At 38.1% G+C, this 26,455-nt stretch overlaps 1 protein-coding gene across 2 annotated transcripts in view; it reads right to left on the reverse strand.

Annotated features, from left to right (window-relative positions):
- Positions 1-26,455, reverse strand: part of TBX20 (T-box transcription factor 20) — a 74,923-nt gene that overhangs the window by 25,251 nt on the left and 23,217 nt on the right. For both annotated transcript variants that reach the window (XM_003762319.3, XM_031953030.1), the window contains exons 5-6: positions 22,337-22,495; positions 9,629-9,705 (exon numbers count right to left, since the gene is read on the reverse strand). In XM_003762319.3, the coding sequence (XP_003762367.1) occupies positions 9,629-9,705; positions 22,337-22,495 (236 nt within the window). The remainder of the gene's footprint in view (positions 1-9,628; positions 9,706-22,336; positions 22,496-26,455) is intronic.

Genomic DNA, 26,455 nt, shown 5'->3' on the forward strand with positions numbered 1-26,455 from the left:
TACCAAAAGTTAAGTTGATGGATAATCTAAAAACTGTGTCAATTTTTCACCTTCAATTTCCCTTTCAGCCACGCTGCAAAAGTATAAGGGAATCACAATAAATGCCATTTTTAATTTTTCTTTTTTTCATGTATTGCCATTACCACTAATCACCAAGTCAAGAAAACATGTTCAAGTTCTGCTTTTGACATATACCAACCTGTGACTCTGGTCTAGTTGCTTAATTTCTCAATATCCCCAGACAGTAATCTAAAAGCATTAGTTACAGAGGGGCTAGTGATCTACAACAGTGAAGGGAGGATCCATACCAGAAGTTCCCATAATTAGATAAAATTACAGGTCTAGACAAAATCAGTAGTCAGAAACAACTACTACCAAAAAAAGGAGAGGAAAAACTTCAAGTAGATAGATAATGCTTGCCAACATAGTTCTATAGCACATCACATTTGTACAATCAACAGCCAGCTAAAGACAATACAGCATCCCCTGTGCCTATTGTTTGTTGAGTATAATAAAAAGTTATATTTATTGGCGGAGCAGCCGCTAGTGGGTCTTCTCCAAAGCCCAAGTCAATCACAAGATTTCTTGAAAGACAGAAATGAAAAAATTATTACGCAGAATAAATCCTTAAGTCTGGTTGTTAGCGCCAAGGAGAATGTGCAATGAACATTGATTAAACATTGAAATTGTTTTTGAAGGAAGTTGAAAGAAATTGTAGATTTCCCTTGGGAGAGAGATAGAGAGTTAAAGTTAGACAGATGTTCAAATATCTGGGACAATTTATATATGGACAATGCTGGACAATGAAGAAGATAACCCATGAATCAGCTTCCTTCCAAACCACTGATTCTACTGGTCTTCTTCTATTCCAGAAACATGTGGAGATTTTGTGCAGATTTCAACAATATCAATGAAGGCCATTGGCCAGGGGAGGAGTGTGTGCCTGTGTGGGGTGCAACATGAAGCTGGAAAAATAACAGGAGGCTGGTGGCTATTTTGCTTGAAGTTATCTAAACCTCCAGAGCAAGAGGGGAAAAAGCCCATCTAAAATGTCACCACGTTGTTTTCATCAATAATGACCTCTTTTCCTTGTAGTATTGGGCCTAATGGGCTGATGGGGAGCAGTTCTGGTCCATCAGCTAAGAGGTTTCATTTACCAGGGGATTTGTCAGCAAAATACCCAGGCACCATTTTTAGGATCAATTCTTTGGAGGCAATTGAATTTCCCCAAGTGTCAGAGGCTACATTTCTCAAAGCCATGTGGTCTACTGTATAAAAGCCTAATCTTACCGTAGTTAGAAAGCTCACTCATCGCTCTCTGTAGGTCAACTACAAACTCGCCAAGTGATCTTCTTAGATCACATGCATTTTTTTGTCTCTTGTTTGCTGAAGAACTGCTGCTGATGCATCTCTTTGTCTACCTTCAAATTTGCTCCTAATTTTGATGCTTCTGCTAGATATGCAACCAAATTGATGGGTAATTTCCTTCTCCAGTGCAGAATGTCAATATAGATAATAATAATAATAAAAATTATAATAAATAATCCTTGTTGTTTTATATACAATTTACTATGTACCAAGAACTAAGCTAAGTGCTTTATAAATATTATCTCTGATCCTCACAACAACTCTGGGAGGTAGATGTTATTATCATTCCCACCTTACAGATGAGGGAAAAGGCAGATGGAGGTTTAGTGTCTCTCACATAGTTGAGGATAGAATTGAAATCAGCTCTTCCTAATTCCAGCCCCGTGCTCTGTCCACTCTGAACCACCTTGTTCCTCATTCTAACTAATCCTTGGCCTTGCCCTTCTGTAAGCTCTTCAAATCCACTTGAGGTCTTCCTCTATTGATTTTTATATATGATGGAGACCAGTAGAATAACAAATATTCTCTGCCATATTTATTTAAATTATCCCCCCCTGCTATTTTTCATCCTGGTTCCACGACCAGCTCAATTCCTTTTCTGGCCATTGCTTTTAGATGCTGCTTCTGGTTCTCACCCATCACTGGGTGACATGTTGCTGCTGACTTTTACCCACCATGTCTCTTTCCATTGCCCTTTTGATAATTTTGAGATTATTTTGAAATTTTGAGAATTTGTGAGAATGTGAATATGAAATTCACAGGTGCTTCTTATCAGTGAAGGGATATTGGCTGACATTTGCAGCCAGTGATGGGATCACTGAAAATGTTCTATTGGCTAAACAAATTGTACCATATACATACATGTTATAAAATATTACTATATTGTGAGAAAATTACCACATTGTGAAAAATGAGGAATAGGGAGAATTTGGAGAAGAATCAAAAACATACAGACCAATACAAGACAGAGCAAGAATAAAGACCTAAGCAGAAAGAACAAAAAACCAAACTGAATACAGTGCAATTCTTGGCTACAGCAAGAGTTGAGAAAATGCTTCTATTAACTAAGTACTGAACTAAACAATGAGGATACAGAGAAAAGCAAAAATAGTCCCTGTCCTTGAGGAACTTATAACTTAATGGAAAAGCCAATACACTATAGACAAAGAAAATGGAAATAGGATGGATTGGACTGGATGTCATTTAATCTCTTTTGGTCTCAGTTTACTTCATCTGTAAAATGAGAAGTTCGCACTATATAACCTTGAATGTCCCTTCCATCTCTGTCCCTCCACAGATGCAGATCACAACCCATCCACACTGTGTGACATCTCAGGTCCTCCCACGAATTTACCACAAGAGATTAGTGACATCTTAGAAGGGGCCATCACTTAAATCCTTAAAAATTACCATCAAACCAGGAAGGTTTACTCACAACCAGCAATTTGCCAACTGGCTAACTGACTGACAACTCAGTGATTTCCCTGGATGAGTCACAACTTGCTTTCATCAAAAATTCTTCCGCCCCTGTTATTGTTCAGTGGACGCCAAGATGGGAAGGTAAAACCACTGAATTTGCCCAAGGAAACATGACCCATTTGCTTCGGAATCAAGACGGGTCAGGGTCCATTCACTCATCCCATTAAAACCCAAACTCCTGGAGGGACTCTTGATTTTACAGCATTGACAAGGTAATGACACTAGAGTCAAAATGGCAGCACAGTGAAAGGGCCAGAATCTTGAAATCAGGAAGGCCTGTGTTTCAATTTGGCTTATAACTTGTAACCATGGTTGTTACTCAACATTTTAATGCACTATCTCTCTGAGATAGCGGGTTGCAAAAGTCATTAATTTATGCCAGTGAAGAGACTTTGCTCTCCAGATGTTTCCCACATGGATAAAATCATGAGTCCTGACCAAAATAGAGAGGGAAGGAGGGAGAGAGGGAGAGAGACAGAGATAAAGAAACAGAGAGAGAGAGAGAGAGAGAAACAGAGAGAAAGAGAGACAGAGATGATTGGATGGGTGGATGGATAGATAGATAGGTAGGTAGGTAGATGATGATAGATGAATAAATGGATAGATAAATGATAGAAAGATAGATGAATTAATTAATAGACAAATGAATAAATTAGGCAAAACTAGCATTAAAAGGTTTTTTAAAAGCTCATAGTGACTATGAGCCTTATGGGCCACTCAGGCATCTCATTGGGATCTAGAGCAGGCATTCTTAACCCCAGATCCAGCAACCTGTGGGCAGATTCCGTGGGGCCATAAACTTGAATGAAATAATAGATATATAACGTATACTATATATATATTATTCTTATTAGGATTTTTTAAAAGCACAATTCTGAGAAGTTCATAGGATTAACCAGAAAGTCCAAGAGGTTCAGGACACAATATGGGGTAGGAAGGCCAGTTTTAGGAAACAGGGTGAAAAATACTCCCAAGGTTATCTATCCCAACCACTTTATTTTACAAATAGAGAAACTGAGGCCCAACAGAGATCATAGATAATAGGATCATAGAACTAGAACTGGAAGGAACCTCCAAGGCCATCCAGCCTACCCCATCCCCTATTTTACAGATGAGGAAACTGAACCAAAAAGCAACTGAATGATTTGTCCAGGATCACTGAAGAATCCCCAGGGGTAGAATATGCACCTCAAGCTTCTGACTTCAGAGTTCAGACTCTTCCTTGTACTTCCCTGCTTCACGTAGCCTACTTTAGAATAGCCATAAGCCAAAATAATGACTAAGTGAATATTATCTTTTTTGTCTGAATCAAAGAGATTTCATCCTAAAGGCACTGAAATTTGGGCCTTCTACCCAATAGCTGTAAATCTGGAACAGGAAACCAAATCATTAAGGTCACATATTTATAACATCCTATTCAATTAGGTTGGAAGAGTGTAATTTCTGTCATCGTCTCATAAAAAGATGTGTTTTTCTCTCAGATCTCCTCTAAAGAAAAGCAGCCTCTATTGTGACAGATAGGGACTGTTTTCAATCAGTTACAAGGAGCAATCTAATTAGGAGATGGTTTAGTGCAGTAACTGACTCCAGACTAATTTGATTTCTTTAGGTCTCTAAAGATCAATTGATCTGATTTGTTTTCCCTCCCCAAAGGCTATTTAGGAAAAAAAGGAGACTGAAATGCCTCAAAATGAAATCGGAAACCTTGGCTGCTTTCACGCGACTTAGGTCATCTTGTCATCTCCCAGCTAGTTAGTAGCGAGGGCTCCCTTGGGCTTTGGTTGGAACACCAAAAGCACCTTAGCTAGGTGGGGTTCTGGGGGCTGCTTCCACCCAGAAGCCGAATCACTGCATGAGAATTCCGGAGCGGATTCAGACCTGGAAGAGACCTTTGAGGTCATTGGGGTCAACACTCCCGTTTTATAGATAATAATAATGATTACAAACCATAATACACTGCATCGGTGTAAGCGAAGTACTTTCTCCACATAATCTCATTTAATCCTTACAACTCTGTGAGGTCAAGACCTAGAGCTAGCAAGTTCTGGGTTTAAATCCTATGTTAGACCCTTATTAGTTATGTGATCAGACCAATCATTTAACATCTGCCTGCCTCAATTTCCTCATCTGTAAAATGGGAATATTAATAGTCCATGCTTCCCAGAGTTGTTGGGAGGATAAAATGAGGTAATATTTATAAGGTATCTTGCAAAGCTTATTGCACTGTATAAATGCTAGCTATTATTATGCATTAAGTACTATGTATTTTAGAACTGATTGCATGGCACGGGAGACACTGGTCCAGGACTCTCTGACATGCTGTGCCCTCATCAGAGAAGGTGCTTTATAAGCAAAGCAGAATTTCATTAGCTAAGAAGAAAGGTGAGATGCATAAACCCCAAATATTATAGCGACTATTCGTGTCTCTCCTATGGCAGAGAACTCCAAGCTCGAATCAGTCTGATCAGCCACTGTAACTCGACTTTAATTTAGTGATGTCATTAGTTCTCTTCAAAAACTAAAGACAACAACCAATGTGCTGTACACTAATAGTATATTATTATTATTATTATATTGTTATGTATTGTTTGCTATTGTTATATTAACTAAATTACATATAAGTTTATATATAATGATAAACTATTATGTGTTATATATTATTATATTATATTATGCATTAATAGGCTAATATTACTCCTATTTTACAGATAAGGAAAGTGAGGCTTACATAGTTAGAAGAAGAAAGGGGATAAGCATGGATATAGTGCTTATTATGTGGTAGGCACCATGCTAAGTGCTTTACAAAAATTATCTCACTTGATCTTCACAACATCTCTGTGAGACAGGGGCTGTTATTATTCCCATTTTATAGTTGAGAAAACAAAGGCAGACAGAGATCAATCACCCAGCTAGGAAGGATCTGAAGCTGAATTTGAATTCGGTTATTCCAGAGCCAGGCCCAGCACTCTGTGCACTGTGCCACCAGATACCTTCAAAACAAGGAGTAAAAGTCAGTACCAGGATCCAGCCAGGTCCCCTGATCTCCCCCAACCCCCAGTCAGATGCAGCTCTGGAAATATCAGAAAAGACCGATCTTCACAGATACTAATATCCTCAAGGCTTAATCTTCATGTACACCTAGAACCAAAAGGATCATAAATTCAGAGAGAATAAACTCCAGAGATTTTCTAGTCCAACTCCCTCATTCTGTGTTTGAGGAAACTGAGGTCCAGTGAAACAAGGCCCAGATTCACATAAATATAAAGTGTCAGAATCCAAATTTGGACCCAAGCTCCCTCATCCCAAATGAACTCCTCTTGCCTCTGTATTGTACTGGATGTTTTGTTTCCAGAAATAGCCTTAGAAATATTACTTAGGTACCACTTCACATCTCTCAGATTGGCTAAAATGACAGAAAAAGATAACGATAAATGTTGGAAGGGATATGGAAAAACTGGGACACTGATACATTGTTGGTGGAGTTGTGAACTGATCCGACCATGCTGGAGAGAAATTGGGAATTATGCTCAAAGGGCTGTCAAATTGTGCATGCTCTTTGTCTCACTACTGGGCCTGTATCCCAAAGAGATCATAAAAGAGAGAAAAAGACCCACAAATGCAAAAGTGTTTGTAGCATCTCCTTTTGTAATGGCAAAGAGCTGGAAATTGAATGGACGCCCATCAGTTGGAGAGTGGCTGAATGGTATACAATGATGGTATTTAAATGTAATGGAATATTATTGGTCTATAAGAAATGACCAATGATTTCAGAAAGCCCTAGAGACAAACAGATGCCAAGTGAAATGAGTGGAACCAAGAGAACATTATATACAGCAACAGCAAGGTTATATGATGATTTATTCTGAATGACTGGACTATTTTCAACAATTGGTAATTCGGACCAATTCCAATAGACTTGTGATGGAGAGAACCATCTGCATCCAGAGAGAGAACCAGTCGGGGCAGCAAGAAAATTACACAACCACCTTGAGACAGTATCAAGAGTACTAAATTTGTAGTGGGAGGTCCCAGATTTAAATCCTAATCTTCCTGCTCACTGATTGTAACCTTGAGCCCTCTCTGACTTCAGATAAGATCCTTGAAACAAGTCAAACAAAGCCATCAATGCCTTTGGGATTGTAGATACATCTCAGATGTCATTTCAATGGGAGGACTTGTCTGCTTCACTAATCCCGTATTTGAGAAGCACCTAATGAATGTTTGTTGGTTTCTCAATTGATGTGTGGAAGGTCCTCATCTCAACTGTTTAAGTCCAATGGGAAGCAGCTATCTCCCAAAGTGGAATCTCTTTAGTTTATAATCCAAAGCATGCTTCGTTGCAGCAGAAAAATCCAACAAAAAACAGATATGTCTACATTGATATATGTAGACAGTGGTTGATCCACTCATTCAATGCCTATTTATTGTGTTGTGTCTAGTGCTGGAGGAGGTACCAAGTTCAGGGAAGACACAGGCCTTATACTCCCAGAATTCCTCCTCTTGGTAATAACCTTCCTATTCTAGCACCTCACATGATGTTGGCTTTATTCTGAAATGTCTTTATTTTATGATTACAGTTTTTTGCATGCTATTAATGTCCCTATTTGACCATCAGCTCCATGATATTTTCCCTAACCTTTGTTTCTTCTCATCTGAACCCCAATTCTCTGAATACAGCTGTCATCTGATGAATGTTTATTGGATTATTGAATGAATGGGTCCCATAAGTTCTGTTGGGTGAACCGTACCTCTGTCCAAGTTGCCATTGCCTGGAATATGTCCCTCATGTAAACTCAGAGAATCAGGAAAATAGCTTATACAAAAACAAGAACAATGTAAAGGAAAAACAATGTGGAAAGAATCAGGATTTGCTGATGCTGACAATAATCAGTCGTGATTACACAAGACTGATGCTGAAGCATCTCATCCCTGACAGAGAAGTAAGAGAGTTCAAGATACCGAATGAGACATCCATTTTTGGACGAAGAAAACGTGGGGATGTCTTTTGCTTGATTACTTGTATTTGTTACAAGGCTTTTTCTTTTTTTTTTCAACTGAGGGGAGTGGTGGGAGGTAAAGGGGGATAAGATAGTATTCCTAAACCATCCAAAAAAAAAGATGAAAAGAGAAGGAAACCCAGAAGGAATTATAGACCAGAAGATGTCTTTTCAATGTACATATTGAACTTGTTCTACTCTTAGAAAAAAAAGTAAGCTCTAGATAATGAAGATTCCAGTTTCACCTATAATCCTCTTCTGTTCTGCAGTATATCTGGAAATGCTTGTTTTATTTTAGTGTTTTAAAGTTAAGAATAAAAAGTAAGAAAGGAGGAAAAGGAGGATAAATCAGAGCTTCGCTACCACCTCCAACACAAGGCCTTTCCCTTATCCCCCAGCACTGAAACAGCATCTTGTACATAAATGCTTATTGGGTTGTACTGCTAATGCTTGCTACTTTTTGAAACTAGATTATTATTTTTCTATTTGTATACAAGATCTGTGTGGATTTTGTATACACCAGTTTTGTCTTTGTGTTTCCAGTGACTAGGAAGTGTCCTATACATTGGAAGCACTCACCTAGGTCTACACAGAGTATGGGCTGTTCATGCCAGTGCATTCTGGGGGAGCATTCCCATTGGCTCTTTTTCTACCCTCTCTCTCAACCTATGAGTGTTCAATAAGTATCTGCCAAATTGAATTACGTAAGAAAAGGAGCAAAAGTTGGAGAAAGGTATTTTCTGTTTTCTTAAAATGTTTCAGAATCTCCTTAGCATTGAAAGATAAATGACAAATGACAAAGCATTTAAACCAAAGGTTTGGTCATGATCTAGTTACTAAGACTTCTGTGTTCCTGGGATTTGGATATCCCATTAAAAAATATCTGTTAACCATCATAGAAACAAAAGTTCAGTTGATTTATTGTCTTGAATGAGCAAATCAACATAATTGAAAAGAACAGGCACAAAAGCAGGGCCAAAGATGGATGGTGCTAGTCTTCAAATCTGGGACTTAGAACCCCATGAAGTAAACTCTACAATTATGGCCCAGAGAGAAGCTATAGCCCTTCAGGTCTCCATATCACACTGGATCATAGATTTAGAGCTGGAAAGGAGTATAAATGGTCCATCTTGTCTCCAACCTGTCATGTTACAGATGAGTAAATCAAAGCCCAGAGATGGGTCTCTCAATGACTCGCCTGAGCTCACAAAGAGTAAGGTCATACATAGCTGGGACTTGAATCGATACCCTGTGACTCAAACCCAATGACTTTTTCACTGAACCACACTACCTCTTGCCCTCTTTCCTCCCCACGCTTTCTTTTCATCAATAGAGACATTCTCCAGGAGACCAAGGAATGTGATGATTCCTCATCTTTGCAGATCACCACTTTCCCAAGATGGAGCTTTGCCGTCATCAAAAGGATTGAAATGAATGATAACAAGGAGCCCTAGTTTATGCGGTGGAAAGTATTTCCTAACCATCAAAGTAAACCCTTAAAGACGCCTTCTCTGAAAGTTGCACATGTTACAGCTCTGGCTATGGCAACTGTCAAGATTCAAAGCAGTTCCATATCTATAGGGCTTATAACTCAAAGCTGGGAAAAGAGGAGGCAGAGGAAACAGAAAAACTGGGAGAAAAAAAAAAGAACAAAGGAAAACATCAAAATCGGCAGATTACGAGGAAAAATGTATAGTACTTTTGTACTTGAAAGTAAGAGTTTTGCTATCAAATTTCTCTTCTCTGTATCTTATGTGCAAGGAAAGTAACCAAAAAATCATTACCTTTCGATATCAGTGAGCCTGGAGGAATCTCGGAAACCTTTGGCAAATGGATTGCTGTCGATTTTCAGCTTGGTTATCTGGAAATGAAAGAATACATGATGATATCATGACTAGGGTTAAGGTATTAGAGTATCTGGTCAACCTGGACTTGGAAACTCCATACACTTAGACTCTATTCCTCCCCCATCTCAAAAATTATGTTTCTGGAATGAAAGACTGTCCTTAGTCCTTTTATTCATTTAATAAATATTGTTTATCTCCCCTGAAAAAATTATCTTGCATTTCTTTCATATATGTCTATACTGTGCTTGTCATTTCCCTCAGTAGAATGTAAACTCCTAACATTATACATAGCGACAAGATTATGCAATGATCAATTCTGACGGACGTAGCTCTTTCACCAGAGATGTGAGTCAGGCCAGTTCCAATAGATTTGTGATGGAGAGAATCATCTATACCCAGAGAGAAAATTGTGGGCACTGAATGTGGATCACAACATAGCATTTTCATTTTCTGTTGTTGTTTGCTGGTATTTTGGTTTTTTCTCATTTTTTTTCTTTTTGATCTGATTTTTCCTGTGTAGCAAGATAATTGTGGAAATATCTATAGAATAAGTACACATGTTTAACATATATTAGGTTACTTGCCATCTAGGGGAGGGCAAGAGGGAGGGGAAAATTTTGGAACAAAAGATTTTGCAAGGATGAATGTTGAAAATTATCTATGCATATATTTTGAAAATTAAAAGCTTTAATAAAAAAAAAAGAATGGAAGCTCCTTGAGGATCAATGTTGTTTAATTTTTGTCTTTGTATGCTGGTCAATTAGTGGTGCATAGAAAAGGCTAAATATAAACTGGACTTGCCAAGAATTCCCAGATGAAGGAGGAGCCTCCACCAATATAAGTGAGTGCCTTCTCTGTGATTAATACTCTTACAGAGCATCTAAGAATGCTGGGAAAGTAAATTACTTGCCCAGGATGACACAGCCTACGTGTGTCACAAGTGGGACTTGAACTCTGCTTCTTCCTGGCAGCCACTTTTCTGACCACTATGCTAAGCTGGCTCTGACATTTAACAGATGCTTAATAAGTGCTTTTTGACTAATTGATCTGCCACAAATTAGGGAAAGTATAAAAGTCTATTGCAGAGTCAGGCTTGTGATGCTCCCGATGAGATCAATCTATTCAGACCCATTAACTTGGAGGTCCTGCTGTTCCCTTACAAAGGAGATTCCATACAGAAAGCACCAACTAAGAGGATTTCAACCCTGAGACCCTGTAAAAGGACTCACACAAATCCTCTTTCTAAATTCAAAAAAAGTAAACATGGAAAAATCAAGAGGAATGTCTCATCCATCTTAAATGTTTTTCATTTTGACTCGTGATGTCATTGGCAGAGAAAACTCTCAGTATGGGAGCCCCCTTCCCTGATGCAGATCAACAACTAAACATTCTTTGCTAATGTAAAAATCTCAGAGATTTGTTAGATCCCTGAGAGGTTAAGTGACCGATTAGGGTTAAGATCAATTTAGGTTAAGTTCAGTAGATATCCAAGGTGAATCCAGGTTTTTCCAACTCTGAGATTTGTCCATTCATTATAGTGTACTGCTTTCCCTCTGAATAACACACATCCAAAGCCTCTGTCTAAACAGCAAATAGTTAGCACTCATATTTCTTTTTCATTTGTTAAACACTGAAGAGGTTATTTTTTAATCACAATCACTATTAGTTAGCTAATAATAATGTTATTAAATGGCATCTATATTATATATATGAAGTTATACTGCCTTCTAGGATACAATCTAGAATTAGTGGGTTGGAATACAAGATTTTAGGTTTCTAAATTTCATAGCATCTCAGATTTTGAGGTGGTGAGTTCAGCCAGTCAGCCAAATAAATGAATAGCCCCTGCCTCACTCAGTGTCAAACTTGGTTTGGTTTTGATGGAAGGCTGACAACAGCTAGAAGCAGCTCATGACCCTCTCTTCGCTGAATACCACTTGTCATCCAAGTAGAAGCTTGTAGCCCTCCCCAGAAAAGTAGCTTCAGAATCATGACTCCAATAGACATCGTGGTCAAAAGGGTCAAGTGGCTAAGGATATTTGCAACAGGGAGTTCACACCTCTTATTTAGACTTTAGAAAGGGAGCCTTTGGGAGGAGTGTTTCCGGTTTAAAAAAAATAAATAACTTTTTGGTAATGTACTTCGTGCCCTTAGGGTGTGAAAAGCTCAATCAGATTATAACATCCTCAAGAGAACAAGAGCACAACCATTAATTAAATAGCCACTGTGCCTATCTTTATTCTGTGTCTTGTTTCTTTCTTTAGAAATGTGATGAGGGTAGAAGGCAAAAAGGGAAGGGAACAGCAAAGGATGAGATGGATAGAGAGTGTCATGGAGAAATGAGGAACGTGAGACTGGGTAGATTGAGAGATAGAGGAGGTTAAAAGAGGCTGTGCTGTGGTTTATGGGAGCACAGGTCAGACACGACTGAACAATAAATGTGGGCTAGCCTTGGAATTAGGAAGAAATGGATCTAGCTCCTGCTTCTGACATACATAGGCCATGTGATTTGGGCATATCACATAACCTCTCAATGCTCCTAGAAAATACTATATATCTATAAGTTGCGAAGTATGTGTCAGTTTAGGTTTTTTGCCACTTTTTGCCTTTTTTTGTATGCCCAGAAATTTACACAGAGCCTGGCATATAGTAGGCACATAATAAATGCTATTTAGCTGGTAGAGGGAGCTTCATATATTAGAGAAATCTCAGGTCAGGACAAAAAACAAACATTTGTACTAATGACCTCATCAGATGGTTATGAAAAATGTGCCGTGAAAATCTTAAAAGTACTTGATGATTGGGTTGCTGTTGGAGAGCTGTTGGGGTGTGTGTGTGAGAGAGAGTGAGAGAGAGAGGGTTAGAGAGAAAGAAAGTGAGAGTGTGGATATGGAGGGTATATGTGGGGGACATATATGTGTATGCTATGTAAGTGCATTTGTGTGGAAGTGTATGTATTTGTGTAAGTGTCTCTGTGTGACTACGTGTGTATGTGTATGTGTGCATATAAGTATATTGTATAGGTGCATTTGTGGATGTGTGTGGATTGTGGATGTGTGTGTGTGTGTGTGTGTGTGTGTGTGTATGTGTGTGTCCCTCACACTCTTTTCCCAAAGAAATGCCAGCAGCAGCAGCTTGTTTCTCTTGCCCAGATCCCTCTCTAATTCAGGATGTAGCCGAAGGTCTGACAGAATTATAAAGCTTGAGAACGGGAAGAGATCATAGAGATTATGGAGCACATTTTTTTTCAATTGATAAATGGAGAAACTCAGTCTCAGAGAAGGTAAGTGACATGACCAAAGTCATACATTCTGGTAAATAAAGACAGAGCTGTGAGAAGGACCCAGATTGTATCAGGACTTTTTCACCAACCCAACTGCCCACCTCTGACAGTAACAGCATTACAGGGCAGTTTTTATACTGGCGATTTTATGGGAAGATATGTCTGGCACCTGGGAACTGAATCTGTTGGGGCCTTAAAGCCCCTGAGTGTGACCGCCCCACCTATTCATGGTCCCTGCCTGAAAATGACAACTGCATTCATCAGTGAAAATCAACAATAGAAGAAACACAAAGAAATCTACACACTTGGAAGTCAATTTGAATTAAATATAATAAAGGCATGAATATGTCCGTAAATGAACTAAATGATAATCCTTATTCTCTTCAGAACTACTCAGGGACTTCGGAATGATGAGGATGAAGATGAGGATGATGGACGACCATGATCGTCATGATGACAACCCAGCACATAGTAGGCAATTAATAAATCTTTAGCAAATTAAATTGAATTATATCAAAACCAAAAAATATAAGGAAGTCTCAACTAAATTGAAGGATGATTCATAAATTGTCCTTGGAAAAGCAGATAAAAGAATGGGCAGAATGGCTTCTTTGCAGAAGCAAAGGTAACAAGAAACATCATTTGACAGCACACTTGGCCTTCCTCACCCTGCTGTGCTCAGGATGAAAACCAGAAGAAAAAAAAGACCACCATTACAGTAAGGAGAGCTTCTGCAAGAACATCAGTTGCAAAGAAGGATGAGATAGAGAAATTCTAAGAAGCATTTGACAAGAACCTCAAAGGCAAGTCAGCATAAATATTGATACTTACTAACTTCAAAGCGAAGTTGTACGCAGAGGAAGGGATTTGCTGGATTATATAGTTGGGAATTAAAATACAAAAGAGGTCAAAGGCTAGTGGACTCCTAAGAAGCCTCAGCCCTAAAGATGATTAATGTTTTCTTCCAGAAGAGTTAGAAGTTGCAGGGTTTGAGAGCACTACCGAGCTTATCTTAAAAGACAGGAAATGACTCATTACCAAAGTGAAGTCATTCAAACAGCTTCTCTAGGGGCAGACTTGTCAAAGTCAAAATCAACATTGATTTAAGAGAAAGAACAAACATAATAAAAAGACACACAGAACAATCATAACAATTCCTAGCTCACCTATTGGAAAAATACTGGGACAAAACAAGAAATGGAACAAGGAAAATATTGATGCAGACCGTCACCATTTGCTACAGAAGTTTAACTCATCGAAAGCAATGGACACAATAGGGAGGCTAAAAGAGCCGAGAAAACAGCTTGGTCAGTAAGCACTTGACTTTCTTCCTAAATGGAGACATCTAACAACCCAAAACTGCAAACTTAGAATATAAACTCATGTTCAAAACACTGTAGAAGGTGGTGAAAATCATGATTCTCCGAGCAGAAAACAGGGAAGAGGAAAGTGAATCTTCAGAAAGCTTGTCATAAGATTCAATTAAATTAAATTATCAGAAGAGTATTTCTAGATGAAACTAAAAGGACAATACCAAAGACACCAAAACACACACACACACACACACACACACACACACACACACACAATGCCAATATTTCTTTAGCAAAGTATCTTCAGAATCAATCAGAATAGAACCAGTTGATAGGAGACTAATAAGAAAGATCATGAAGGAAGATGAACAGTGGATGAAAATTTGGTCCAGAACAAATATATAAAGAAAAGACCTGTCCTGGGGGTGATGAAGCTTTAATAACACTGATAGGATCAATTTTCAAGCTAATTGAAAGAGGGGAAGAATACTAAACAAATGAAAATATAATGGATGATATTACTGATGTAGGTAATCACTAGATAATGGTAGACATCAAAGTTGGGATTTGGTCACATGAAGAATTCACTACGGTCATTCTCTTTGACCAAAGGTAGATCTATTTAGGAAGAGGTTTCAGACAAAATGAAGGGATACAATAGTATGGTGATAATATGATAATATGATAATAGAAAGGGACACAAGGAATGATAAATATGAAATAGAGTGGGAGAGCATATGAAAGATAAGTTCCTCAGTGGAACTCAGAATTATCCTGTAGAAAGGAAGAATCCCATGAGGTTGGGGCATTCCCTTAACTGGCAAGCTAAATCCTGAAAGGGACTTAGCACCTTAAAAGAGTTAGTTATAAGGAGAAATGGGGTTGAGAAGCATAGTGGAGTTAAGGGAGATACCACATGGTATAAGGGAGGAAGGGTAAGGAGAAAAGCACCAAGAGACAGAGTGCTATGTGGACTGACCCAAAGGAGGGCCACACCCTTGGAATGTCCCAGAAGTAGATTTTATAGCGAAAACTTAACTTCAGGGACATGACTGGGATTCTTGACAGGGCATGGGCATGGCAAGGCGAGACTGCTCAAGACCTCTGTCACTTTAAGTTGCAGAACAGTTGCCAGCCAGCATGCATTGAGAAAAGGAGTTTCCATACCAGGGGATATTCTGATAAAATTATGCGGGGCCAAATTATGCTTATCAATAAGATCTCAAACCTGGGAAATGGTTTAGATTATTTGATGTGATATTATATTCAATTTGGGTCAAGCGATGTAAACATTCTATATGGCCTGGGGTGTGTGTATGTGGCAAGGGGTTCAGCAGAATATCCATTCGTTAAGAAGACTGTCAATAGCAACTATAAGGTATAATGGATAGTGTCCTAGCCTTGGATTCAGGCAACCTGGATTTATTTCTAAGTCGGGATCAATCTTGTCTCTGCTATTTACTACCTCAGGATCCTGGACTTTTGCCTTAATGTGCCTTTGCACCTCCCCAGGACTTAACTACTTAATCAAAGATCATTCTTGATCCATGTGGATGAGGGAGTTGAACACACTAAAGAAAACACAGATGTTTCATGTGCTCACTTGATAGAACCATCTACTGTTCCCCAGGCATCCATCTGGAAATCTCCACATACAGAAAAGATGAATCTTGAATGATTTGGTAGGGGTAGGAGAGAGGGGAAATAGAAAATTTCATAAAGAGAAACTTGCTTTGGTTTCTTCTTTCTGTACAATTAAAATAAAATTAAGGAAAATCTCTCATTCCAAAATATTAGACAAGAGTTAATTGGTTCAATACCAGTGGAAATGTGTGGGAACTCTGTGGTTGGAAATACTGGCTCAAGAATACAGAAAGTCATGTTAGAATCATAGAGCTGGGAAAGAAAGAAAATTATTTTTAAAAAATTGGAGAAATAGAGAACTGATGGGGTAGGTCATGCTCTCCATAATCCCTAGCAGAGTACTATGAATATAGTAGACTTGATAAATATTTGTTTAATATTTATGTGGCAATCAGTCCACAAGCATTTATTAAGCACCTACTTTATGCCAGGCACTGTTCAGAGAAAGTAAAAAACAATCCCTAAACTTGAAGAGCTCATGTTCCAATGGTGGTCAGCAGTAAGAAGTCAGTCTTCAAATCTTTTTATTAATTTGCTATTAAGCAATATTTGGGGAGGGGTGACCAATTCTATTATTTCATTAGTTTAGAAGGATTCCCTATGGGGCAATACTTCTTCAAGCGTATATAGTCTTAGGGAGTTTCCTGGAACACTGACAGATTAAGTGATTTGTCTAAAGCCATACAGTTGATCTGTATCAGAGATGGGACTTCAATCCAGATTTTTTTTGACCCTATGTTCAGCTCTATTTACTATACTACACTGCCTCTCATTAATAAGTATTTTCGTGGATTTATCTTTCATTTTTTCAGCTTGTTTTAATTTTAGGATAAATGTCAAAATTTATAAGTGTAAAGTTCAAAAGTATAATCAATAAAATATCAAAAAAAATTTTATTCTTGAGTCTGCTCAAGAAAAATTAGTTGTAATACATATTGAGTGCCAGGAGGTGGCGGAGTGGGCAAAGCCCTGGTCCTGGAATCAGGAATTCAAATCCAGCCTCAGATACTTAGAATCTGTGGCTCTGGACAAATCACGTAACACTATTTGCTTCAGTTCCTTTTCTATAAAACAAGCTGGAGAAGGAAATGGCAAATAACACCAGTATCTTTGCCAAAGAAAATCCCAAATGGGATCACAAAGAGTTGGACATGACAGAATAATAATAACAACAACCCACGTTGGGAAGAAATTGAGGTCTGGAAATGAGATTTGGGATAAACAATCATGTAGGTCAGAAATATATTGGATCTGGAGGCAGAGAAAATTAAGAGAGAGAAAGAGATGGGGTCAGTGTAAAAGAACATAAGCTTTCTGAAAACAGAAACTGTTGGCTCTTGTTGTCATTGTCTCGCTGGTACCTAGGACAGCAAACACGTATGGCACTGAATTAAATTAACCACTTAATTTAATTTAGATCCCAGTTTGAGATGCTTCTATTCTCTGAACAAACACCATCTAAACTGAAGACCGTACAAAAGAATAATGATAAATGAGTAGAGACCTCGAAATGGAAGAAACTCATAAGAACCAGATGGATCCAGCCTGCAAGAGAGAATCAATCGAATATAGGTTCAGAAAGTTCAGAGGAAGCCTTTTTTTGATAGAACATCAATGCACTGTTTAGAAGCCCTATGCCTGTAAGCCATATGTACAAAGATGCTTTTGACAAGATAATTCAAGCTCAGAAACTTTATTTTTCCAACTTTATTTTTCTTTGAATTTACCAGCTAATACAAAAAGGCACAGAAGCTATGCTAACACACATTATGCAAGGACATTGTGGCAGGACACAGTCATGTGAATTTTTAAAAGGAAGAATCTACAGATCAATTCCAGTGATCTTGCCATGGAGAGAGCCATCTGTACCCAGGGAGAGGACTGGAGGGACTGAGTGTGGATCACAACATAGCATTTTTGCTTTTTTGTTGTTTGATTGTGTTTTGTTTTCTTTCTCATTTTTTTTTCCTTTTTGATCTGATTTTTTTTTTGCAGCATAATAATTGTAGAAATATGTATAGAGGAATTGCACATATTTAACATATATTGGATTACTTGCCATCTAGGGGAGAGTGTAGGGGGAAGGGAGGGAGAAAAAAAAGATCTGGGGCACGGGGTTTTGCAGGAGAGAATGTTGAGAGTTGTCTGTGCATGTGTTTTGAAAATAAAAAGCTTTAAAAAGAAAAAAAAAAGGAAGAATCTAGAGACTAGAAAAGAGGCTGGAAAAAAAAAACTGAGATTGCCCTACTGATTGTTGGTTATTGGGGACTGACTATCCAACCCTCTCCTCTTGTGCCATTTGCCTTTGGACGCTCAGATGGGCCCGTAGGACCCAGTTTCCCTAGAAAACTGTGATATGAATTCTACCAAACAACTGAGCTCTTACCCATCTTTTTGTAGTAAGTATAACTTTACTATCTCTAAGATCTGGTTAGGGATTGCAGATATTAATGACATCCTGTCTAAAGGTAAGACTGGCCCCCAGAGACTGTCTCACTAACCACGAAGAGAATGTCTCCTCAAAAGCAATAAAAAATGAAACTTAACCTATGCTTCAACTCCAGAGCAGTGGTTTGACTGTTCAAACAAATGCATGACCTTTACATCTTAAATTATGAGATAGTTTGTTGAAAGTGTAATGTATTTAACTCTTATCTAATAATGAACAGAAATACAATTAGCCTCTTGTAAAAGACAGAGGAGAAATGGCAAAAAAAAAGTCTCCATTTTTATTGCTCATAAATAAAACTTCTGGCATACAATAAATTAGAAGCAGTTTCAAAATTTCTATAGGGAAGTTTAATTTTGTTTATAGGAGTCACAAAAATAAGCACTTATTTGCCCACAGCTTGAAGCGGGTCTAATAAGAAATGACCAGTGTGTCCCAGTTTCCTCATCTTTAAAATGAGCTTGAGAAAATAATTTTATTAAATTATAATATTAAATGTTATTCTCCTTTTCTTTAAAATCATATTATTAAAATTTTTATTCTCCATTTCTTTAAAATTATATTATTCTCCTTTCTTTTCATTCTTGCTCTTTTTTCCTCCATAGAAATTTATGCTTATTTTGAGGCAGCAAGGTGGCAACCTAGTGCACTGGACTTGATGTCAGAAAGTCCTAGGTTCAAATCCAGTCTTAGATACTTAATAACTGTGGGATCTTGAGTAAGTCATTTAACCTCAGTTTGCCTCGGTTTCCTCACCTGTAAAACGGAATAATAACAGCACCTATCTCACAGACTTGACATAAGGCTCAAATGAGATAATGATTGTAAAAGTTGTGCACAGTTCCTGGGACTTAGTAGATGCTATGTAAATGTTAGCTATCATCATCATCATCATCATTAATAATAATAACAGTAACAATATCACCCTCACCAAACTGCTTATATAGCACTTAAAAGTTTAATTAAATATTGAAGTATTTAATAAAAATTTCTCATTTGATCCTCCAGCAGCTCTGAGAATAAGTGCTCTGTGATTTCTACTTTACAGATGATGAAATTGAAGCTCAGAGAGATTAAAACATGTGTCTAGGGTCATACAATATATAGAGAAGGATTTAAACTTGGGTTCTTCCTAACATTTCACCATATAGCTTCCTCTATTTAGATCTCTTAGAATTCTAAGTTTTCTTTAATATTAAGCCATCCTACTACCTACAATGAGAAGTTTCTTCTGATATCCATTAGTTACTAATGTATTGTTCCTTTCCAATAATTATGTATGTGTTTCTCCATTTGCACGGTGTATTTCAGATTTGAGAACAAAGACTTTTCCATCTATGTCTTTTTACCCCCAGTACCTAGCATAGTACCCAGACCACAGTAGGCACTAAATAAATGCTGTTGGACTTTGGAAGTACAGTCTTGATTCGATCTTGAATTTAGTCAGTCCTGGATTCCTGATTTTGGTCAACGGCATGGGACAGGTAGTCAGCCTGGACGGTTTTCCTGGTAGAGCCATAAACTATCCAAATAACACTAAACATGGAGCTTTAACATGACAGGAGCACGCAGAATCAGTCTACTGATACTGATACTAACCGGTCTACTATTGGCTATAGTGCCAACAGCAGGGTGCTAAGATCTGAGGATGTAAAGAAAGGCAAAGGATCATACAGTGATGGAGAAATGCTCGCCAACATTTGAGCGACTAACAAGGTGCATAGAAAGGATGAATGGGATCTAAGTCACTAGCACAGGTCAGGGAAAGGCTTCTTGTAAGAGAACGGATTTTAGCTGGGACTTGAAGGAAGCCAGAAGACAGAGATGAGGAGCCCGGTCAGGGAATATCCTGTGTGAAGAACAGCCAAGGAGGGCAGGGGCACTGAATCACACAGTACAGGGAGTAAGGCACTGGAGAAATGGAGTAGCAAGGAGCCACATGAGGAAGGTCTGTGAGCACCAAACAGAGCATTTTCTATTTGATCCTGCATAGGGTAAAATGAGCTCCCATATAGGTCCTGAGCCTGGCTTTGGAGACTCTTAACTCACATTCTCAATCAGAAACCACAACTTTGAAGGAGGAACAATGACGGTTTTTGATGTGACTTTCAAGGCTGTTTTCTTTCCTTGCTTTTATTGCCGAGGTTATCTCTATGTTTCCCAAATTAAAATAAAACACAAAATGTCACATTTGTGGAAGGTAAGGAAAGAGAAAGGGAGAAAAGGGAAAAGAAAAGAAGAGAGGAAAAAGAAAGGGAAGGCAAGGGAAGGCAAGGGACAGACAACTTTGAAGTGATTATGAATGAATTGACTTCTCCAATTAATAAGAGAATGTGAATTTAATTACTGCCATATAAAATTATTTGCACTGTTGCTAAGATTTTATAAAGTTAGAAATAGAGCTACAGGGAATTCAGGAATCACGTCCCTCATTATTAATTAATCATAGACTAGGTTCTGAGTTCCATGGAACATTCAGCTGCTTTCATAAAAACATGTCATCAATATACATACATTTCCCAAACCCAAACATGTCAGAAGCTCTCCGTAATTTAGCCGATGGTCTCTGTGAGTTGCTGTAGTTGAAAATTCACCATCTGCATAAATCTAAAAATGATCCCCAAATTCAGAGAGAGCTAGTGCTTGGAAAAGAGTCATGTACTCCCTCAGCAGACCAAGCCTTTCCAAAGGCCTCCGGCATTTGTGTACCTCACATAGTTCTCTCCCCCACCAACCAAACATCCCAGACCTTGTCAGAGTGTTCCTGCATGACCACAGCTAAATTGGCACCCAGCACAGCCTATTCCTCCCTGCCTGCACAAGAACCCTCTCCCAAACATTCTGCCCAAGCCTTTTCCCATTTTCCTTCTCCAGTCAGATGTCGAACCCCCATCTGCATCCCTGCCAGAAGGAATCTTAAGTCTTCTCTTTGCTCTAACCCTTAAAACGCTCTGACTCCTTTCCCAGTGGTAGCCGGCCACTCCTATGGATCAGACTGCCCATGCATCCTAAGGACTTGCCATTTGTCCTTTAACCAAACCTTCAGAACTCCTGGTACTTTCCATCTATTCAGCAGCTGAATGTTATATATGTATCATCTTAGCTAATGAGAGTGTGAGGTCTTGAAGAGTAGAGACTATCTTCCTTTTCAATTTATCAGCCAAATGGTTTGTATATAATAAGGTTTTTCTACATCCATTCAAAAGGCTAGACAAAATTGAGAAATTTTATCATTTTAATTATATATATTTAAATAGATATTAATTTAATTAATATATTAATTTAAGCTTATTTATTTTATTCATTCACCATAAGTTTATTAATTAAATGTCTAAAATAACATTTAGGATGGTATTCTTAAGTTTTTGTGGTCACATCAACTTTCGTGATAAATGTGCTAACTTCACAAACACAATGAAAAATAATATTGTGGGGAGGAGTCAAGCAGGTACTATCTATCTATTCCCCAGCACCTAGTACATGGCTTTGCATGTAATAGGTATTTCATAATTTTAATTATGACTTTTAGCAGTTAGATTTGAGCATGGATCTATTTAAGTCACCAAGGAAATAAGGTCTACCTATTTTGTGATGATCTAGCATCATGTAATAATATGACTTTAAAAAGAACAAAAGGAAAGGAAACATACATTTGAAACAGAAGAGAGGAAGGTCTGGGAAGTTGGTCAGAATGGGAAAAGAATGGGGTAAAGAGGGAGTACAAAGATGATGTCGTAGCAGTTTTCAAACCCCATTCACATAATGAGCTCCAGCTTCTAGATCCTGATAAGCTGCTGGCTCCAAACTGGACTTGGGTTTTATGAGTGAAATAGGTGGTCCTATCCCTCATCTTTTTCATGTTTTAAGTCCTTGCTGCTCAGCATAAAGGAAGGGCCAGTTCCAAACCACAGCACCATACTCCTGGGTGATCATTAACATGCAAACTGTCTACTCACCAGCTGATTCTGGTAGGCAGTGACAGCTGTGAACACAGTCTCAGGGAAAATAAATGTCCTGAATTCTTCAGACTTCAGATTGAGCAGGGAGGCAGTGTGGTCCTTCTTCTTAATGATGTGAACTCTGGGCTGGTATTTGTGCATAGAGTTCAGAATTATCTAAAAAGAAGAAATAGAAAGTATGGGCTGAAGTGACAGTTCCATCAATTTCAACCGGACCTTATTTTAACTCAGTGGAGCCAAATTTTAAATATAGATTTTTAATAGTTCAAGAGAGGCAAGTCTGCCATCTTAGGTTTATGGATTTTGAGCTGAGCTGTCAGGATTCATTTCCAATGGAATATTCCAAGTTTCGATGGGATATTCAATTGCTTTCCTAAAGCATGTCATCAGCACACTTACTTCCCCAAACCCAAATATATGAGAATTCTCTATAATCCAATGGATGTCTTTATGAGTTGCTGTAGTTGAAAATTCAATACCTGCATCCAGTCTAATCTAAAGCAGACTGCTCGAGATTGCCTCCTGTAATTCCCTTATTTTTCAGTTGAGGAAACTAAGGACCAGAAAGATTAAAATATTGGTCTAAGGCCACCTAGGTCATAAGCAACTGATCCAGCATTTGAATCCAAGCCCCAGAATTCCAAATACAGTGTTCTGTAAATTGTTCCCTAACTATTTAGAGTCACCCTAAATATACAAGGATCTGTGTTTTCTGTCAATGTGCCTTATGTAGTTAAGTACTTAATAAATGTTTATTGAATAGCATACTGGGGAAGTGTTCTGGGTTCGGAGTCAGGGAACCTCATTCCAAGTCCCAGCTTTGCCGATTACTCTTGAGTGATCTCTAACAACTCACCAGCCTCAGTTTCCATCCCTGTAAAATGAAGGGGTTAGAGTGGGTAGTCTCTGAGGTTTCTTCCAAATCTGAACCTTAAGATTTTGAGAATTTTCATCATTGTAAATACTGTATTGAGCATTTCTCTTCCATCCTTTGGAAGATAGTCTTTATGAACTGCTGCAACTAAGAGCATCCACTGCCTGTTGGCCAAGCAATTAGTGATGAATTTCTCTTCTCTTTGCTACTTACTGGTTTTATGAGACTATAACTGTTCTTCAAACTTTCAGAATTTGGTAGAACCTGAAAAGATGCTTCCACTGGCAGAGTCTTGGAGAACCTATAGCTATTCTTTTCCTACCAGAATGTGGTATAAGAGTGAGGCATTAGTGAATGTCATGGTTAAACAACCAGAGACAAAGAAGAAAAAAAGAGGAGGAGGAGGAGGAAGAGGAGGAGGAGGAGGAGGAGGAGGAGAAGGAAGAGGAGGAGGAGGAAAAAAAAAGGAGAAAGAGGAAAAGGAAGAATAAGAGGGAAAGGAAGAGAAAAAAGAGATAACCATAAAATCCACATTTTAAAATTTAATTTAAAGATTGGATTTGACCCATATCCATCCTCCAAGAGGCACCATGTAAGGATGCCATCCTGCATCATCATGGGATGACACTGAAGGGTCACCTCCATGATTCCCCTAACAACTAATAAGAGTAATATCCTTACAAGCTGTGCAGTCTCATGTTTCTTTTCTTGACATTTGGGGATGGAAATGGGGGAGGGGAGTGAAGAGACAACTGCTAGTACCTAATTGAATTGCTGATACCAATGAGGTCATTACAAATTTGCCTGTTTGTTCTGTCCCCAGAGTTGTTTTAGCATATGGACACTAAACTCCATGGCCCTAAAATCTGAATTAAGAAATTAAGTAGTTAAGAAGACCAAGTGGGGAAGCCCAAATGCCACATGGAAATCTTGACTTAATTCATGATCCATGGACTCACTGGTTTCTAGCATATTGTGTGGTTGGGCATAGTCATTTTCCATTTGAATGCTAATAAAGCTGCCAAAATATGAGTGTTAATGCAATAACATTCACCAGCCACATAGTTTTTTATTAATCTTTTCCTTTGGATCCAAATACTCTACAATATAACAAAATCAGGGCAATTCTGAGTCATGTTTCCAAAGAAACATCTTTTCTATAGAGACCTTTCCCTCAGCCTCAGGTTTTGTGTTCCCATAGGACTATGGGTTCAGCCTCAAGTTGAGGGAGACAAATGTGGTGAGATGGGTTTTTATTCTCCCATTATTTCAGCTAGATTGTGCCTCTTCTCTGGATCATATTTGCTAATTCCACAGGGTTTTCAGAAAAATGGCTATTCCATATTTTAGTATTTGTCGATAATGTTTGACCATCTTTTTCTTCAGAATACTTTCACCTTCCTTTTATTGAAGGAGTCTGCCCCCTCCAGATTATCCTTTGAAAAAATGTTTTTAAGTTTGTAAGCAGATTTACTTACAGCAATACAGTTGAATGGAAAGAGTCCTAGCTTTAAGGGTAGAGATCTGGGATACTAATGTTTACCACTTCAGTGATCCTGAAACAAGTTACTTTACCTCTGAGACCTGCTTTCAAATCAAGACTCTGATGCTCATCCCCTTGTGCGAACTTGGGTAAGTCCCCCTCTGTTCTGAGCATCAGTTTCTTTCTCCATAAAATAGAAAGATTAAACTAGACAACCTTAGAAGTCCCTTTTCAACTCTAAATCTCAGATTTTATCATTCTATCACTAGGTCAGCATGGCAATTTTCTTTCCCAGTTTAAGTCTTTTTTTTAGAAAAACATCAATTTTTCCCTGTTGAGTTGATCTTCCGGGTAAAAATGATTGATATTTGTTTTTAGACGAAGGCCAGTTTTACTGTGGTCATCTATATGGAATGTCACCCTCCAAAAATTGAATTTTTTTCATAGTTTATTGCATTTATTTCATAGTTTCATCAATTCAGATGTGGCCATAACCTCAGAGGCCATCTAGTCCAGCCCCATCTCTTTTACAAGTTAAGAAAGGTCAGAGGTCAGAGAAGCTAAGTCACTCAGGTAGTAAGTGGAAGAACAAAATCTGGATCTGGAGAAAACAAAAAGATCTGGATTCAAATCTGGCTAAAGATACTTACAATTGTATGATCTCAGTCAAGTCATTTAACCTCTGTTTGCTTTGTGTTTTTTAAACTGTAAAATGGGAATAAAATAGAACTTATCTCTCAGGGTTGTTATGTGGATCATATTAGATATTTGTAAAGTCCTTAACACAGTGCCTGGCCCTAAGCAGGTGCTATATGAATGATAGCTATTATTAGCATCATAGAACAAATTATCTCTTGAAACAAGTAGTTGTTAATCCTCAGTTCAATTTTGGAAATTTGAGGATTTTTTTTCCCTAGTGACCATTCAGATTCGTCAAAATAATCAGAGTTCATGAAGTATAAAAGATTTACTAAACCCAGGTCCATGTTTTTCTTATTTGCAAAATGTTTAGTTCCATGTATGAACTCTACTCAAGTCCAGTAAGAGGCAGATCTATCTTGCATTGGGTTTCTTGATCAACTCAGACAGGCAATATAAGTCTTTTGATGGTGGATTGAAATTAATCTTGATCTATCATATGAAAAAGTTGCTAATAGCCTCTTGTTTTCAACTCAACTCATCTGTTTCTGGGAAATGTACAGTCTCATTCCTTGCTGCAGTATAAGGTATCACGCATCCTTCCTCAGATCTATACATGGCCCTTGTGTAGGAAAAGAAGGTCATCATAAGATCTATCCACTTTTTTTATTGTATTCCCTGGTTATAAATTGTAATAGTCCAACGAGAACTCCCACAAGATGCCTGATTGGCTACCATTTCCTGAATCAAAATAAAAAAACAGCAGGAAAACAAAGAATGACTCATAATTTTGCATCTAGTTGGTGGGTGCAGTGCAGAGAATGCTGGATTTTGGGTAAGAGAGACTTCAATTCAAATCCCAGCTATGTGATATGAAGTAATCATTTAGCCAGTTTCAGCCTCAGTTTCCTTATCAACAAAATGTGGACCATTAAGATACCTCTATTATAGGGTTGTTGTAAGGATCAAAATGGATATCATATGCAAAGCACTTAGCAAAACTTAAAGCATGTATAAATTATTGGTTTTTTCCTATTATTATTTTACCCAGTTAGCATGAATATATGGTTGTATATTATGGAACACTGGTCTCCAAAGAACTAAAAATGAAAATTATCAA

Source organism: Sarcophilus harrisii, chromosome 1, assembly GCF_902635505.1.
Source record: "Sarcophilus harrisii chromosome 1, mSarHar1.11, whole genome shotgun sequence".
Lineage (NCBI taxonomy): Eukaryota > Metazoa > Chordata > Mammalia > Dasyuromorphia > Dasyuridae > Sarcophilus > Sarcophilus harrisii.